This window comes from Littorina saxatilis, linkage group LG1 (assembly GCF_037325665.1).
Source record: "Littorina saxatilis isolate snail1 linkage group LG1, US_GU_Lsax_2.0, whole genome shotgun sequence".
Lineage (NCBI taxonomy): Eukaryota > Metazoa > Mollusca > Gastropoda > Littorinimorpha > Littorinidae > Littorina > Littorina saxatilis.
Genome location: NC_090245.1, coordinates 38,221,051 through 38,237,378, shown reverse-complemented (window position 1 = coordinate 38,237,378; position 16,328 = coordinate 38,221,051). Strand labels below are relative to the sequence as shown.

The window sequence follows — 16,328 nt, the reverse complement described above, 5'->3', positions numbered from 1 at the left end:
TACTGGACCGATCTTTATTAAATTTGACATGAGAGTTCCTGGGAATGATATCCCCGGAAGATTTTTTCATTTTTTCGATAAATACCTTTGATGACGTCATATCCGGCTTTTTGTAAAAGTTGAGGCGGCACTGTCACACCCTAATTTTTCAATCAAATTGATTGAAATTGTTGTAAAGCAATCTTCGACGAAGGCCGGACTTCGGTATTGCATTTCAGCTTGGTGGCTTAAAAATTAATTAATGACTTTGGTCATTAAAAATCTGAATTTTCATTTTTTTTTTATATAAAACGATCCAAATTTACGTTCATCTTATTCTACATCATTTCCTGATTCCAAAAACATATAAATATGTTATATTTGGATTAAAAACAAGCTCTGAAAATTAAAAATATAAAAATTATGGTCAAAATTAAATTTCCGAAATCGATTTAAAACCAACTGAATTTCATCTTATTCCTTGTCGGTTCCTGATTCCAAAAACATATAGATATGATATGTTTGGATTAAAAACACGCTCAGAAAGTTAAAATGAAGAGAGGTACAGAAAAGCGTACTATGCAGCACAGCGAAACCACTACCGCGCTGAACAGGCTCGTCAGTTTCACTCCGTTTTGCACAAGCGGCGGACTACGGTCATTGTGAAAAAAATGCAGTGCGTTCAGTTTCATTCTGTGAGTTCCACAGCTTGACTAAATGTACATGTAGTAATTTCGCCTTACGCGACTTGCTTTTCCTCCATCTGTTCGAAAATTGCCACTTTTCACCAAGTTATGCTGTTATAAATGGGGCATCTAAAGTCGCAACCATGTAACGAGCAGCGCATTCTATTCAAGGTCCGGTTCCCAAATCCAGCCCTTCAAGCTTTTCCGGAAGCGAGTTTCGCTGCCGGAAGTAAACATACTCTAATGGCGCTGATTTCGAAGAGAAAGCAGTGCGCAGGACGCGTTGGAATGCATTACACACTCTTTCTCTCTGGTTTAGGTAAGACCAGACTGGCTGTCTGCTTAGACATTTTTATTATGATGTCATGTGTCGCATTTATTGAGAATTTGTGTCAAGTAACTTCTTATTTGACAGCACAACATTCTGTGGTGTGACTGTGAAGTGATGTTCGGTTTTCAACTTTCAAGTTGACCAAGACATGTTCATTGTTGCTAAATCAGCACCACTAACAACGTTTGGTATTAAATAAGCGTTTGTCTCATGCTAATGACAAACCTGTAAGTTCATACAAATGTAAGAGCGCGTACTTAAACTAAGTTTGTTCAAATACACTGTAACTGTAAGTTATACATATGAATTTTGGTTTGATTTTGAGTTTAACTAGTTTGAGCCCAAGTCTCAAATCCAAGTCTTTCTGTTTCACAAAATAAGCACTTCTAGGAGTAGGTCTACTAGTTCTAGTTCTACCCCAGAGAAGTCACAAGTGAATCAGAGGTTGAAGGGAAATCGTGTCATATCTCCACTTTCAGATGCCAGTGACTTCAACCATCTTAGGGTTGCAGCAGAAAATAACCATGCAAAAGTCAAGGAACAGCTGAAAGTGAAAGAGCAGAGACAAGATAAGGGCACGAATGGAGCAGATGTTAACAGCACAAGTGACAAATACATGGTCAACTTCTGCTGTGTTGACCAGCATTTTGAGGTAGATCAAATTCTGTGCATGTGTGAGTGTATGTCACTGTGTTTGTTTGTGTGTGTATCATACTATCACTCAGTATCACTATCGGTATAATCAGTATCACTCTGTGTGTGTGTGTGTGTGTGTAAAAATCTAAGAAATCTGAGTCTTAATAAAGTTAATTTACAGAGAGGGAGTCTTGTTTGTAACGGAGGTGAACATACTGACATCGTCTCAGAAAATAAGGCTTTAAAAGTTTAATACTGGTACAGTGGAACCCCCCCTTTTAAGAGCTCCAAAAATCTGAGAAAATCAGGTCTTAAGAAGGAGGGAGTCTTTAACTAGTTAAAATGGGGGTTAATTTACATAGGTTATGAGCAGAACCTCTGACAAACACTGAAACAGGAATCTTAAATTTAAAAGAGCGAGGCTCTTAAATTGAGGGGCCTTAAATTAAAACGGAAGTTCCATTGTAGGGTGACTCATGGAGTCTTAAATTTATAACGGTCTTGTCTTGAAATAGAGGTTCCATCGTATTATGGTATAACAAAAAAATCATTTGCCCAAAATGATTTCAGAGATTGGTATTGACATTTTCTGTGCTCTTTGCAGTTCTTGATTGATGGCATTGACCAAAACGGGGAGTGGGAACCACTTGAGTCTGTTGATTTGGGAGCAAGACTTCAGCAGATAGAAGCGCCCATCGCACATCAGGAATCTTGGTAATATTATTTTTGCATTTGCAGGTTATACATCTACTTGCATCATGTTTACACTACAGTGATACCTGTGATGTGATTGTGAAGCCTCTCCAATGAGAGGATACCTCCCAATCCCATGAAATTGTAAGGACACATTCTGTTGTCCCTTTGTCTATTAGCTTGACCAAAATATACCTGTCATGTCAGACCACCTGCAATGTAGGGACACTTTCCCAAGGGTGTCCTTTCATTACAGGTATCACTGTACGTTAGACAGTGAGATACATAAATAATAATGATACATGTATCCATGCATGTAAAAACCAAATTGGCTTTCATCCCATAACAGGTAACACATTGTGGGACTGTTCTGTTAATTTGTATAGTTTCCAGCAATTTGTATTCTGTGGATTTTTTTCATTTAACAGTAACATTAACAAGCACTTTTGGCCTAAGATTGTTTATCTGTAGACTGGTTGTTCAAAAATGTTAGTCAGTAATTGTCAAAGCAGAATTGCTTAAATTTATGATAAGGAGAGAGAGTTATCCTTTTTGTTTCAACAACCAAAACCTTTTTACATTTTCAGCACTGCACAGAAGACCAGGAAGCTATCTGAATACATTCATAATCTGGCTGATGATCTGCCTTACTCTGGTAATGATTATTATTATATGGTCATTTGTTTTAGTACACAACATGTATACATCACATGTCTCTGTGAGCTCGTGTTTGTCTGTGACTATGTCAGTGTATGTGTGTCTCCTTGTGTGTGTATGTCTGTATATATGTACACTCACATTATGTGTAGTGCACAGAAGTATTTTGGAAGTATGAATCATCTATATATATATACGACTTGTGTGTCTGTGTGTGTGTCTGTGTATTTGTGTATTCGCCATGCACGGCCAAAGTTCTCGATGGATCTGCTTCAAATTTGGTGGGCTTATTCAGAGAGACCCCGGACACAACCTCATCGATGAGATATTTCAACACGTGCTCTCAGCGCGCAGCGCTGAACCGATTTTGGTTCCACCTCAGCTATTTTGGTTCCACCTCAGCTACCCGGGCCCCCATACCGACACACCAAAGCCAAAGTTCTCGGTGGATCTTTTTCAAATTTGGACACCGTATTCAGCTACACCCCGGACACAATATCATCGATGAGATATTTCAACACGTGCTCTCAGCGCGCAGCGCTGAATCGATTTTGGTTTTTGTGTTCATTTCACCATTATAAGTAACTCTTCCTTATCTTCTCATATTCTCCAGGTTTTCAGCGTTTACCTCCCTTCCTTCGTATGGTGCACTATAGTGTGAGTGGAGCGTCTTCGGATATTCCCGGCGTTCTGTTACTGTTACTATTTTTAGAAGGTCAACGCAGTGTCCAGAACGTAAATTGGACCCGTAAATTATCCTCACTGTAAAAGTGCAAAGGTCGAATCAATTTATAGCCACGCGAAAAATACACTGTCATCTATCTCTCTATAGATACGGCTTCTCTGTGTTTTTGTGTGTGTGTGTGTGTGTGTGTGTGTGTGTCTCTATGTGAGCAACACCTGTGCATTGTTCAGTTCTGTTTGTGATGTGGTCTGGCGGCTTTTGTGTAAATTTATGTACTGGCCTTCCTTTGAGAAGCCATAACTTGCTCAGTCCTGTTTGAGTGGAGTTCGCCTCCAAAGGTGATTAACACGGTTACATTCGTCGACAAGGATGGGACTCGATATGGTCAGGAATGGCATTATGGCCACTGAATCATTTTCGTGCTGTTCCCATTCCACGAATCTGGGAGGGACCTAAGCTTGGCGGGTCCATTGTTCGGACCCGGCAAAGCCGGCGTACGGCTCTAAGTACTTCTTCCCGGCGAAGCCGGCTACCCGGCGAAGCGGGTATTCATTCTAGTCAATCATGAATTTATTGTACTCTTGTGTGGCGAAGAAGAAGAAAATGTAAATTTTACGCCCTCACGGCAAAGCCATTAGGGGCATGTTACATGGGAAAACCCGGCTTTGTATGAAAATAAAAAATGAAAATGTGTGTGGGGGGGGGGGGGGGGGATGGGGATGTAGACAGCTGGCTGCCGGCTGCTAGAGAAGACCTGAAATGGGCTAGGGACTGGTGCAACAGGCCATTCTGACACATAGTCAGTTTTGACCGGGAGGTCACTCTGGGCTAGCTGATTTTGACCGGGAGGTCATTCTGGGCTAGCCAATTTTGACCCCCCCCCCCCCCCCCCCCAGTCAGTTTTGACCCCCCCTTCAAACTTTAAGAATAAGTACGTTAGGACCTTTTAAAACGAAATATATGTATGTGTGCACAAAATCTGTTGGAAAAATGATCTAATAAAAAAAATAAAAAAAGTTTTGACGCTTCCTTTGAAACTTCAAAAATAAGTACACTAGGACCTTTTAAAACAAAATGTACGCATAAATGAATGCATCTATGCATCTCCACAAGTTTTGGGGGGGGGGGGGGGGGGTCATTCTGGGCTCCCGGTCAAAATCAGCTAGCCCAGGTCAAATCTGACTAATAATAATAATAATAATAATGCAAACTTATAGAGCGCTTACCTAGAAGCTCTAAGCGCTTTACAATGACATTATTATACACATGTACAGAACCAAAATACAAGCATTAAGACACAAAAGAACAGGAGTAAAAAAGCAAATTCATCGTTTAAATCCATGCAGTCACGCACACACACACGCGTGCGCACGCACATACGCGTGCGCATACACACACACATGCTATCACCACACACATGCACAGATACACACAGACATACGTTCACACACACACGCATACAGACAGGCGCACACACATACATACAACACACACACATACACATGCACTCACACATGAATACTAATATACCTACACAATCTGCATACATGGCGTACACACAAAAAAGCCGCAGATATAATCACAAAACCAAGCTCGTGCTTATGCACATCCATTTATCTAACTAGATAAACCGATTTGTAGTTTGCACAAGGAAAAGAGAAAAAGTAGCAGCACACTAGGCCAGTCAGCCTTGACCCCCCTTTCAAACTTCAAGATTAAGTACTTTAAGACCTTTAAAAACAAATTAAATGTAAATGTGGACAATATTTCGTGGAAGAATGATACTGAAAAAGAAAAAAAAATCGAGAAAAAAACCTTTAACTTTATTTTTAAAAAAAAGAAAAAAGTTTCGACGCTTCCCTTCAAACTTCAAGAATAAGTACATTAGGACTTCAGATGACGAAATGTATGCATCTATGTATCTCAAAGGTTTGGGGGGATGTGTCATTCTGGGCCAGCCCAGAACGACCTCCCGGACTCTTGTGTGGCTCTGTCGGGTACCCTAATAATGATCTGTCTCTGACTCTGCTGCAGGTTTCACTTTGGACATTTTCATCATCAACCCAAAGCTTGAAAAGGGAAGGTATACAGAACACAATTGTACAAGAGTATGAATGGAATGTAATTGTAATATTGATCACAAATCAAGCAACATCTATTGGTCAGAGAGCTACAGAGTTTCTGCTCTCTGTGCGTTTAAAAATGTTATTCAAAATAAGAGTCTACCTAAACTGGCAGTCAAAGTTGTTCCCAGGCCTCAGCCTTCGGTCATAGACGCATACTTTTTTGATTGTGAGTGTTCTAATTCTATCCCTTGCGGGTCAGCTTTCCGATAGTTTTGACATGTAGGAGGTCTTCTAATTGAACTGTTGTTTTTGTAGCCAGGACATTTTGACCTATAGATATTTTCAGTCCAGGTCCAAATGACCTATTGTCCTCTTAGTCTAGGAACAAAACTGGGCTGTGTATGTTTTTAAAAGGCCACATTCGTGAGAGTGATTTAATTTGGCAGTACAGTGCCTTTAGTTTAAGCAATCTACCTGTGTTTTACATATTCCCATTAAACAGTCTTTTACTTTCAAGACCTTTTCGCAGCTGTTCATCAGGTGTGTAACTTGTAAGTTTCAAATTCAGGGCTACGTCTTTCTGAAGATCTGATAATATCAGAGTTTTTGTAGGACTTACTCTTTAAACATGTGGGGTTGGGTTTTTTGGTGGTTTTTTTCAGGGGGGGGGGGGGGGGGGCTCTTCTCTCCCTGTTTGTAACTCTTTTTTCTTAAATTTCAGCTCCAACTGTGCCCATACCCTTGGGTCTTTGATGCGTTTGCGAGAGTGGCATGGAGCAGGGATGACAGTCATTGCAGAAGATGCGGATGTGAGAGAGGAAGACAGTGTTGTGCCACTGATCGCATCTTTTCTTCATGCCACAATCCTTTCTCCAGATCAGCTATCTCTTGCTGCATTACCTCTGTGGAGAGGTGTTCTCATGTGGCCTGTAGGTTTCATTACTTTGTTTAATCTCTTGTGCAATTCATGCACTATGATTTAGAGAGCACAAATTAAGAGTCAGATTTAAAAGTTCATACATTTGAAATCGTGCCTGTGCGTATATGTTTTAGAAAGCATGTTTGTGTGTGTTTTATGATTGATTACATAGAAGATTTGTATGGTTTATGTCGTGTTCATATGAATTGGGATATCTTTGGTGTTTCTTACATGGCGCTTGAGCTCAAGGGAGTGTCTGGAGTGTATGCAAAAGAATGGCCGCAGTTTGCATCCAGTCTGACACCACACAAGTGTGGAATAATATAAATGAAGTTAATGTTCTTTTCTGCTTTTTATTGTTCAGTCGGAGAGGGGATTTGTGCAATCAGGAGTCTCTCTGGAGTGCAGTGATCTTTGTCGAATGAGAGAGAAGATGCAAACCCTGCACTTTTGGAAACAAAAACCAACAAAGAAGGTAAACTTCAGCTTGCTTTAAATATTGTGAATTTCTTCTGTGCTTCTAATGGGGTTTTCTACTTTCGAAAATTAGAGACATCCAGATTTGCCTTCGTCAAAAGTTCGTGAGTTCCGATCTTCGCGAGTTTGTTGAAGTGGTAACGTCACATCCCGTCACGGTCACCACTTTCCAATTTCGGTCCAGGTCTACGCGAAGTTCTTCGTGCGCGTTTGTCTGTTTTTCGAAACAGTGATGACGAGTAGTGTTATATATGACGAGTCTTTTTTATCGGAATATTCTAGACATCTGAATATGCTGGGTACACAAGCAACACTGAAAAAATAAATTCTGAAAAGCGAACCACACGCGGCAGTGGCAGGATATGTCGCCCGTCGACTCAAGTTCTGAGTTTTGTGTGGGTATCCGTGTTCATGCACTAGGCCTCCAAAATGAACAGTTTACAAATGCACAGTCCACAGAAGCGTCGTAAAGATATTAAACTTTAACACTGTGCACATAAAACATATTTTTAAAAGGATCCGACACCGATCAATGCACAGCGTAGTGACGATTGCGAACAAGTTCCGTAACTCTTATCTTCCGGGCCTTACCTCCCCCTGTTTTCATGATCCCCTAAAACAAATGAGTTTGCTTGCCCTCGTGTCCTTCATCTTTTTCTTTTGCTCCTGTGTCATTATGACGTCAAACCTACAATAACGTCACGGAACACGTAAAAGAAAGTCCATGTTTCTGGTCCAAGACGTTCCACCTATTACAAGTCTCGGTCACTATGCTTGCCAAGAATTTTTCATTCTTTGTGCGTGGTTGTGAGTGCGTGTTCGTTTCTGTGTTTGCAGGTGTATGTGTATGTGTGTGTGTCTGTAGCGTGTCTGTGTGGGTGTCTGTATGTGTATATGTATGTTTGTGTGTGAGTATGTGTATATGTGTGTGCGTGCGCGCGCGTGCGCATGTGTGTGTGTGTGTGTGTGTGTGTGTGTGTGTGTGTGTGTGTGTGTGTGTGTGTGTGTGTAATAATTACATGTGATGAGCGTATTTTTTATGATTTTCAACAACAGAATTTCTATTTCAAAGTTTTAAAACGAATAACGTTTTTGTTTCGTTGTTCTCATTAGTTTATAGACGTAGCATCGACAACCAATTACAATTTCTGAAACTGTTCTTTACAGTCCAAAGTAATAACAACTGCTCGCAAACATTATGTCCTGATGACATACACGACAGTGAAGATTGTTTGTTCAGTTTATCCTATGTTCGGGCGAATATAGCAAACACAAAAAGAGAATATTTCATGAAGTCGACATTACGCCTGCTACAAGATGTTGCTATGCTGTTCTTTGTTATTCATACACAAATCGAAAACGGATAAAAATGTATATGAAATAATATGTATTTCCTTCTTCTTGGCTTATTATATATGGCTTACATCTCTTCCAAAGATGTTCCCTCACCCGTTAAAATTGTTTTGAATAGAGAGAGAGAAAGAGAGAGAGAGGTAGATTTTATCGTTGATGTATTTTGCGATGGATATGGTGCATCATTCGCAATCTCGTTTGTTGTTTTTCTTCTCACATGAAATAACCTCTTTGTGTACTCTTTATGTACGACTTATTAAATTACATATCTTATCCCAACTCACATACAGCAATTTACTTCAGTTTAGTGCTAGGACGCTGAATAGCATCGCCTTGGTAACAAGGGGAGGTCACCCTAAAAAAGAGCTACCTTGACCCCTTAACAGGACAAAGTCACACGTGACTTCCTGACCTTGCCGCCATCTTTGAATCATTCCATCTTCAGCGGTCCGTGTCTACAGACGTGTTTTGATTTTGCTCCGGCTTTCAGCCGGTTTGTCTGACTTCTGCCTTTGTCAGACCCTGCCTTGGTACTTGCACACGGTCCCTCTGCTCCTACTGTGTGTTTGGGTGAGCTTTTTTGTCGTTTGTTATCGTTTTGTGACTTAGGTTTGGTCGAATACTTAGCTTTGTTTACATTTTTTCCGTTCGCCATGTCGGATAAGGAAAGAATAAAAATGCTAAGTCGGTGGCCGAGCCTTCTCCCACAAAGAAGCCTTCTCGTAAGTCGTAGAGTTCGGCATGTTAAGCTTTGATTAAAGTCACAGATCCTTGACTAAATCCTCGTTTGATGTGCGATAGACTTACCTGATTCTCCGGCTATGCCTAGTTTGCCTTCAGCTGCTTCACCGGTCTTGTCCGGTTCAGGCCCTGTTAGCGAGAAGCAGGATGTTTATGCTATTTTGCACTCCTTGAGTGCTTAGATATCCTCTCTTTCAGCCGAGTTTTTCGTCTACCAAGGCTGAGATGTGTCTTTGCCTTCCGGTGTGGGAGGTGTGCGTTCCCTTGCCAGGGTGTGTGTTCCGCCTTCCTCCACTTTTACGTCCGCCGACGTTCACGCCTCGTTTGAGGGCAGCCGTGGTGTTTCCCTGCTGCGTTCCCAGGCCTCTTGGACTGACGACGATCAAGGTATTTATACTTCGCCAGTAACCGGGTTCTCCGGCCAAAACGAAGTGCGTGTTTGGAGAGAGTAGCCACACCGGTTCGTGTGCGCGAAAGCTTAGGCCCTAGGTCTACGTCGTTCCGATTGAGTGAACGTCTAGATCGAGGGAAAAGCCCAGACACGCGTTCGGTCGAACAGAGTCGGTCTCTGACCGAACAGGGGAAGTGCGTCCTCCTACACTCCCTAGAGGAACAGTGGGTGCGGCAGCACAGCTTTCACAGCTTTCCCCGCTTCCGCCTTTCAGGCAGGAAGCAGTCCCTAGGGACGTACCGCTTGGGTATAAAATCCCTCGTGGGCGTCTCTTCCGGGCGACACTTCGTCGGACTATGGTAGTCACGGCGGAAGTGTCTTGCCTGACTTCACGGAAGTGAGGGACTACGAGTCGGATTTTGGCACTTCCGTCCAGGGTGACGAAGATGTCAACTTCCGCATACCGACTAAGCTTCCGCAAGCTCTGGCTTTAGCGGAGGAAGTGGCTTCACGGTATTTTGAGGAGGGGGTGACATTCCCCGCTTCCGCCCTCTGGGCAGGAAAGCAGTCCCTAGGGACACACTGCTTGGGTATCGCATCCCTCGTGTGTCGTCTCTTCTGGGTGACGCTTCGCCTGACTATTGTAGTCAGGGCGGAAGTTCGTTGCCTTGTTGCACGGATGTGCGGGATTATGAGTCGGATTTTGGTGCTTCTGTTCAGGTTGACTAAGATGCCAACTTCCGTGTACTGGTTGAACTTCCGCTAGCACTGGCTTTGGCGGCGGAAGTTACTTCAAGGTAGTTCGAGGAGGGTGCGGCAACACTTGTAGGCTTGTTGCCCAACCTCCTTCCGCTTTGGGGGATTCCCGTTCTGCGAAGGACTGGAAACAGCAGTTCCGTTTTCGGAAATTCCCGTTTTCGGAAATTCCCGTTGGTAGCGTTTGAGCTGTCTATGCTACTGACTACTGGGCAGTATGGCGGTGCGTTTCACGCTGTACCGTGGTTAACAGCACAAGGTCTGGCTCCTGATTCAGCGCAGCCTTACCGTGCTTCTTTGTTTTTAGCCTCAGCTTTGCCTGCTGGTTTGGCTAAGAGGTTTACACTGCTGCATAATTCAGTCAATTTGATTGGCTCGTTTGCCTTGCCTCGTTCCACTTTTCCAGAACTTGCAGTCCTTAGGCAAGATGATACAGCAGAGACAGAGTAGTCCCGTTTTCGGAGAATTCTCTTTTGTCTTTGGAGTAACTGGCTTACGCTTGCTTGAGTTATCGTCTCTCTTTGAGACTTTGCAGAGATCTCTGTCGAGATTGATCGCGTCGTCATTAGACCCATTCAGGTTTCGTGACGATGCGGTAGAGAAAGTTGTCACTATTCTGGTAAGGAAGACGGCTACAGTAGAACAGTATGTTCTACTGAGTCCTCTTTCTTGTCTCTGGGGGAATAAGCACATGATCTTTTCAAGTTATCCTCTGTTTAGGAAACTTTGCAAGATTTTTTTATAGAGCTCTATCTTCTCTGCTCTTGTTAACTTCGAGTTTCGTCGTGACGCACGGGAGAAGGATGTCATGTCGCTTCTAGCTGCTTTGGCTAAAGTCTTTTGAACAGCGGAGCCTCCCAGCGCTTTTCTTGGCAAATTGCTTGGCTCAGGTTGCAAACAAGAGGCGGATCTACTCCGCTCTTTGCTTTTTGTGGTTCATCTTCTGGGAGAAGCTGTGATCTGCGTCGGCTGGCCACGTTTGGCCTTTATTTAGGCAAGATACGGAGCTAAGCAAACACACATTGGGTTAAACCCTCTGCCTTAGGCAGCTTCGCGGTATGTACGCCCATCTTTGGTGCGGCATACCTCTTTTTTTTCACCCTCTAGGGTGAAGTTGCTAAGGCCTCAATTTTTGTTTTTTGCCTCTGTGGTGAAAAACAAGGCAAGCTGTTAAAACTTTCTCAGCTTTTACGGCTTACGGAATTGCGCTTTCTCATCAGGGTCATAAGCTTTGGTTTCTGACAAGTCGCCAGAACATGTCCAAATTATGGGCTCACATTCTGACTAAATTTTTAGGCTCACTGAGCCATTGCTCGTAACCTCTCAGTCGGAACTTTTCCGGCTAAGCCTACCTCTTGAGGCAGTGGCTTCTGTCAGCGACTTTCGCTGCGCAGCACAAAGGACTCGCAGGAATTCCTTAGTTTCAGCTTTTCTTTCTAAGAGGTTACGGAAAGAACTAACACCATCATGTGGCTAAGCCTAGGTTTGGCACAGACGTTTTTAGCATTGGGGTTGTTTTTCTTCCACACGCAAAGACATACACCGTCGATTGGCGGGTACGCCCTTCACAGAGAAGGGTGGACAGGTTGCAAAGTCTGTTTCGTACTCTGTCCTTGATAAAGAGAGCGGCTGTACGTGTTCTGACCTCTCTTCTTGGCCAAATGGAATCGATGGCCACTCTTGTGCCCTTAGGCAGAGTCCACAAGCGGCCATTTCAGGCTGCCCTGAGTTCGCTGTGGAAGCCTTCTCTTCAGGGCTGGGAGACAGTAGTCTCTCTTGAAAGCTGGTTTCGGCACACAACGAGGCAGTGGCTGCTCCCTGGGATTTCACAGGGAGTGCCAATCTCGTTTGCCCCCCCCGGACGAGTTTCTGTTCACAGATGCGTCTATGGAGGGCTGGGGTGCCCATCTTTCTGTTCACACTGCGTCAGGTCTGTGGAACGAGACGCAGAGTGGGGGGCACATTAATGCCCTAGAGTTAGAGGCTGTTTTCCTGGGACTCCAATCGTTTCTGTCTATGGTCAGGAACGAACAAATTGGGGTTCGCACAGACAACACGACCATGGCGGCCTATTTCAACAAACAGGGAGGCACTTTGTCTCTCCCTCTTTCTGTCAGGTCAGGTCAGATTCTTGCCTGGGGCAGCCAGCACCTTATTCTGTTGTCAGCGAAGTACGTCCCAGGCATACTCAACGTTCTTGCGGACTACTTCAGTTGCCCGTAGTGACGATGCACACGGAGTAGACTCTGACTCATCAGGTCCTACAACGTCTGGGTGGCATTTCAGCAAGCCTACAGTCGATCTGTTTGTGACAAGATTCTCCTGCAGGCTTCAGGTCTTTATCTCCCCCTTTCCAGACCCAGAGGGGAGGGAAACAGACGCCCTCGAAGTAAACTGGTCGCGTCTGAGCCTATGCTTTCCCCCCGTTTCATCTCTTGGGAAAGGTTCTCAGGAAGGCGGAGCGGGGACAGCCTTGCTTGGTGTTGGTGGCCCCTTGGTGGCCCAGCCAACATTGGTTCCCCGTCCTCATTCGCCTCGCAGACAGCCCTCCATTCTTTCTAGGTCGCTGCGCCGTTCTGGCTCCTCAGACGCTACTTTAGGCTTTGTCCAAAAGGCCCACAGGGAATCGACCAGCACTGTTTATGCGTCACACTGGTCAGCCTGGACAAAGTGGTGCTCGGAGAATGGAGTTACTGCTACTTCACCTCGCTCTATGCATGTAGCAAATCATCTCTCGTGTTTGGCTGCTCAGGGCTTGGCTCCTTCTTTTTTGAGAGTCAGGCGCTCAGCCATTTCTTCTACTCTGAAGCAATTAGGGCATAGCATTAACCTGGGCGGTGTAATTGCTAGTGTTCTTAAGGGGGCAGCGATTGGTTTTATGAAGGCTAAGTCCCCTCTTCCCGCGGGGACTTATTTTTTGGTACTCAAGTTTCTAGCCTCTTCGGATTTCGAACCTTTAGCTTCAGCGAGCTTAGCTAACTTGACTCGTAAAGCCTTGTTCCTCGTTTTGTTAGCCTCTGCCCGTGGAGGCGGTGAGGTGCACGCTCTTTCAGGCCTGGCTAAGGATATTTCTTTTGAGAGCTATGGCTCTTTTGTTTTAAGATTTTGGCCGGAGTTCCTTGCCAAAACCAAAAACAAGGTCTGTCCTCCTCTGTTATTCGCATTCCTCCTTTAAGTAGGATTCTTGCTTCTGGTGACCCTGCTATGGTCAATTGTCCTGTTCGTACTCTTACCAGCTACTTATCCCGTACCACGCCCATTAGGTCTAGGGACCAAAAACTGCTCTTCATCTCAGTTGACACTGAAAGGAGCAAGGACTTGTCGCGGGTCACTTTGGTAAGATGGGTCTCTACGCTTATTAAAGAAGGGTATGCGTGGTGGCACAGACAAGTTGGGATTGGGCATTCTGTCCTTCCTATGAAGTTGTCAAGAACTCATGAAGCCAGAGCCTGGGCTACTTCTCTGGCAGTCCTCCGCTCAGGCGTGCTGGCAGAGGTCTTAGACGCTGCCTACTGGAAATCGCAGGGCGTTTGCATCAACTTTTACCTGCGAGATGTGGCCAGCACTCGTCATGGTGGCAGTAGCTCCCTACCAGCCATTGTCGCTGCTGGACAAGTGGAATTTTGTTTTCCCACCTCCTTCATTAGCATTCTGCTGTATGTGAGTTGGGATAAGATATGTAATTTAATTGAAAATTTTTATCTAAATTTTAATTTGATTATATACTTACCCAACTCACATAGTGGATACCCGCCCTCCTGCCCCGCTTTTGGGGTTTTATGGGGGTTTTCTCCTAAAAAAGAGGGAAATTTTTCTATGTTCGCTTTCGATTGAATGATTCAAAGATGGCGGCAAGGTCAGGAAGTCACGTGTGACTTTGTCCTGTTAAGGGGTCAAGGTAGCTCTTTTTTAGGGTGACCTCCCCTTGTTACCAAGGCGATGCTATTCAGCGTCCTAGCACTAAACTGAAGTAAATTGCTGTATGTGAGTTGGGTAAGTATATAATCAAATTAAAATTTAGATAAAAATTTTCAATTATGCAAATTTAAAACGGATATAAATGGACTGGGTTTCCCACCCAACGATTATCATCAGAAACGTGTGTGCGTGTGTGTGTGAATGTGTGTGTGTTTGTCTATGCGTGCGTCAGTGCGTGCATGTGTATTTGTGCATGCGTGTATCCGTGTGTGTTTGTGCGTGAATGCGTGCGCGCTCGCACGCGTGTGTGTGTGACTATGTGTGATGCACATGCGTGTTTTTCTAAAGGCATGTTGATATATCAACTCAATGGTAAGATATTCACACTTGGTTCAACTGCTTTTACCTACCACACATCATATAGATAATTGCATTTTCTTCTTCAACTGCAACAGTGCAATATTGGTGTAGCATCAGTTTTGCCTGGCTAGATTTTTTTAGTTTATTGTATATGCATTGCGGTTGATTCAGTCTGTGTTTTTTCTATCTTGAGCATCTTATCATTACAACTGCTCGATCGATTGATAAAAGTGGACATGCATTTATGAAAATTATGCAACTGATCTCAATTTACCATCATGACCGTCACTTTTGCTGGCTATTATACAATAGCAATGTCAGAAAAGCACACGGTAAAAACACTTCACACATAAATACGTGTTAGTGCTCAAAAGACAAACTAACAATTTATCCCAAAACACACAAAGACACACACACACACACACACTTAAGCGTTTCTGATTATAATTAATGGGTGCGAAACCCCGTCAAGCTTCTTTCACGTGATTCATTGCATTTCACATTCGACAAAGTCCTACAGGTACATTGTTTTCGTCATTTGTCACTAGCGTTTGACTAGTCCATGATACATCTGACACAGCTGTTTGTAGTTTGGGTAATGCATTCACGGGCTATGGGGAGATCTCCTCTCATGCGCCCGTTTCTTTCACTTTTATAGCGTTTTTATAGATATAAAACATATAAATGAAAACAACATAAAAACAACATGCAATCATTTCTCATGTACAGGGTGACCCAAAAAAAAGAGTACCCAAACAAAATTGAATAACTTTGTCAATTTTAACTTTTTTTTCTTTCTTTTTGAGGTGAGTCAAGCTAATCCACTGCATGGTTGGATGAAATAAAAGCTGTTCTCACAATGAACTATACTAATGATCAACGGACCTTTTGCATAGAGACTTATTTTCGCACAAAATCATACAGAGATGTGCAAGTACAGTTCCAGAAACACTTCGGTCAGCGCGATTTCTATCTTTGGGGGTTCCTGAAAGACAACATCTACAGGAACAACCCACAGACAATCACAGAACTCAAGAGAGCCATCACAACAACCATTCGCGGAATCTCGCAACAGGAGTGTGTGCGGGTGATTGATAACTTTGCGCGGCGAGTTCAAGTTTGCCTGCAGCGGCGTTTGGAGCATGTTCTGTAGAATGAGCATAACTTTCCTGAAAGACAAGCTAGAATGCTAAAATTTTCTGTGCAAATCATGCAGAGGCTACTTGTGTGTGTAAATAAAATTTATGAAGATTGCTTTATTTTTGTTCAATTTATGACGTTTTGTTTGGGTACTCTTTTTTTGGGTCACCCTGTATAAAAAAAAAAAATAATACAAACACATTACAATTACACAGGCAACAACAACAACAGCAGCAAGTACAACAACAAAAACAACAATAATGGTAATACTAATAATATAATATTAATAATAATGTCGCCCCGACTGGCAGCCATACGCCTTATGCTAGCGTGAGAGGTAAGCGCTCTAATTTCTATGCCTATCCGTATGCTTGGGTCGAACACCTCTAGCTGCGCTCAGCGATTGAGCGGTCGCCCATGCTTTGTTTCAGTTACAACTCCAACGATTATTAAGCAATGTTTTTGAAGTGTTGCGCCAAGAATGGAAACACTTATTCGTAACAAAACCCATCATATTTATGTGCACAAAGTCGGTATTTA

General features: G+C 43.3%; 1 protein-coding gene across 1 annotated transcript in view; it reads left to right on the top strand.

Moving 5' to 3' along the window:
• Window positions 1-918: 918 nt before the first annotated feature.
• Window positions 919-16,328, top strand: part of LOC138968897 (mdm2-binding protein-like) — a 31,765-nt gene continuing 16,355 nt past the window's right edge. Inside the window, exons 1-7 of the mRNA XM_070341573.1 lie at window positions 919-984; window positions 1,476-1,648; window positions 2,237-2,346; window positions 2,913-2,980; window positions 5,702-5,750; window positions 6,455-6,662; window positions 7,017-7,127. Of these exons, the coding sequence (XP_070197674.1) occupies window positions 954-984; window positions 1,476-1,648; window positions 2,237-2,346; window positions 2,913-2,980; window positions 5,702-5,750; window positions 6,455-6,662; window positions 7,017-7,127 (750 nt within the window). The 5' untranslated portion in view covers window positions 919-953. The remainder of the gene's footprint in view (window positions 985-1,475; window positions 1,649-2,236; window positions 2,347-2,912; window positions 2,981-5,701; window positions 5,751-6,454; window positions 6,663-7,016; window positions 7,128-16,328) is intronic.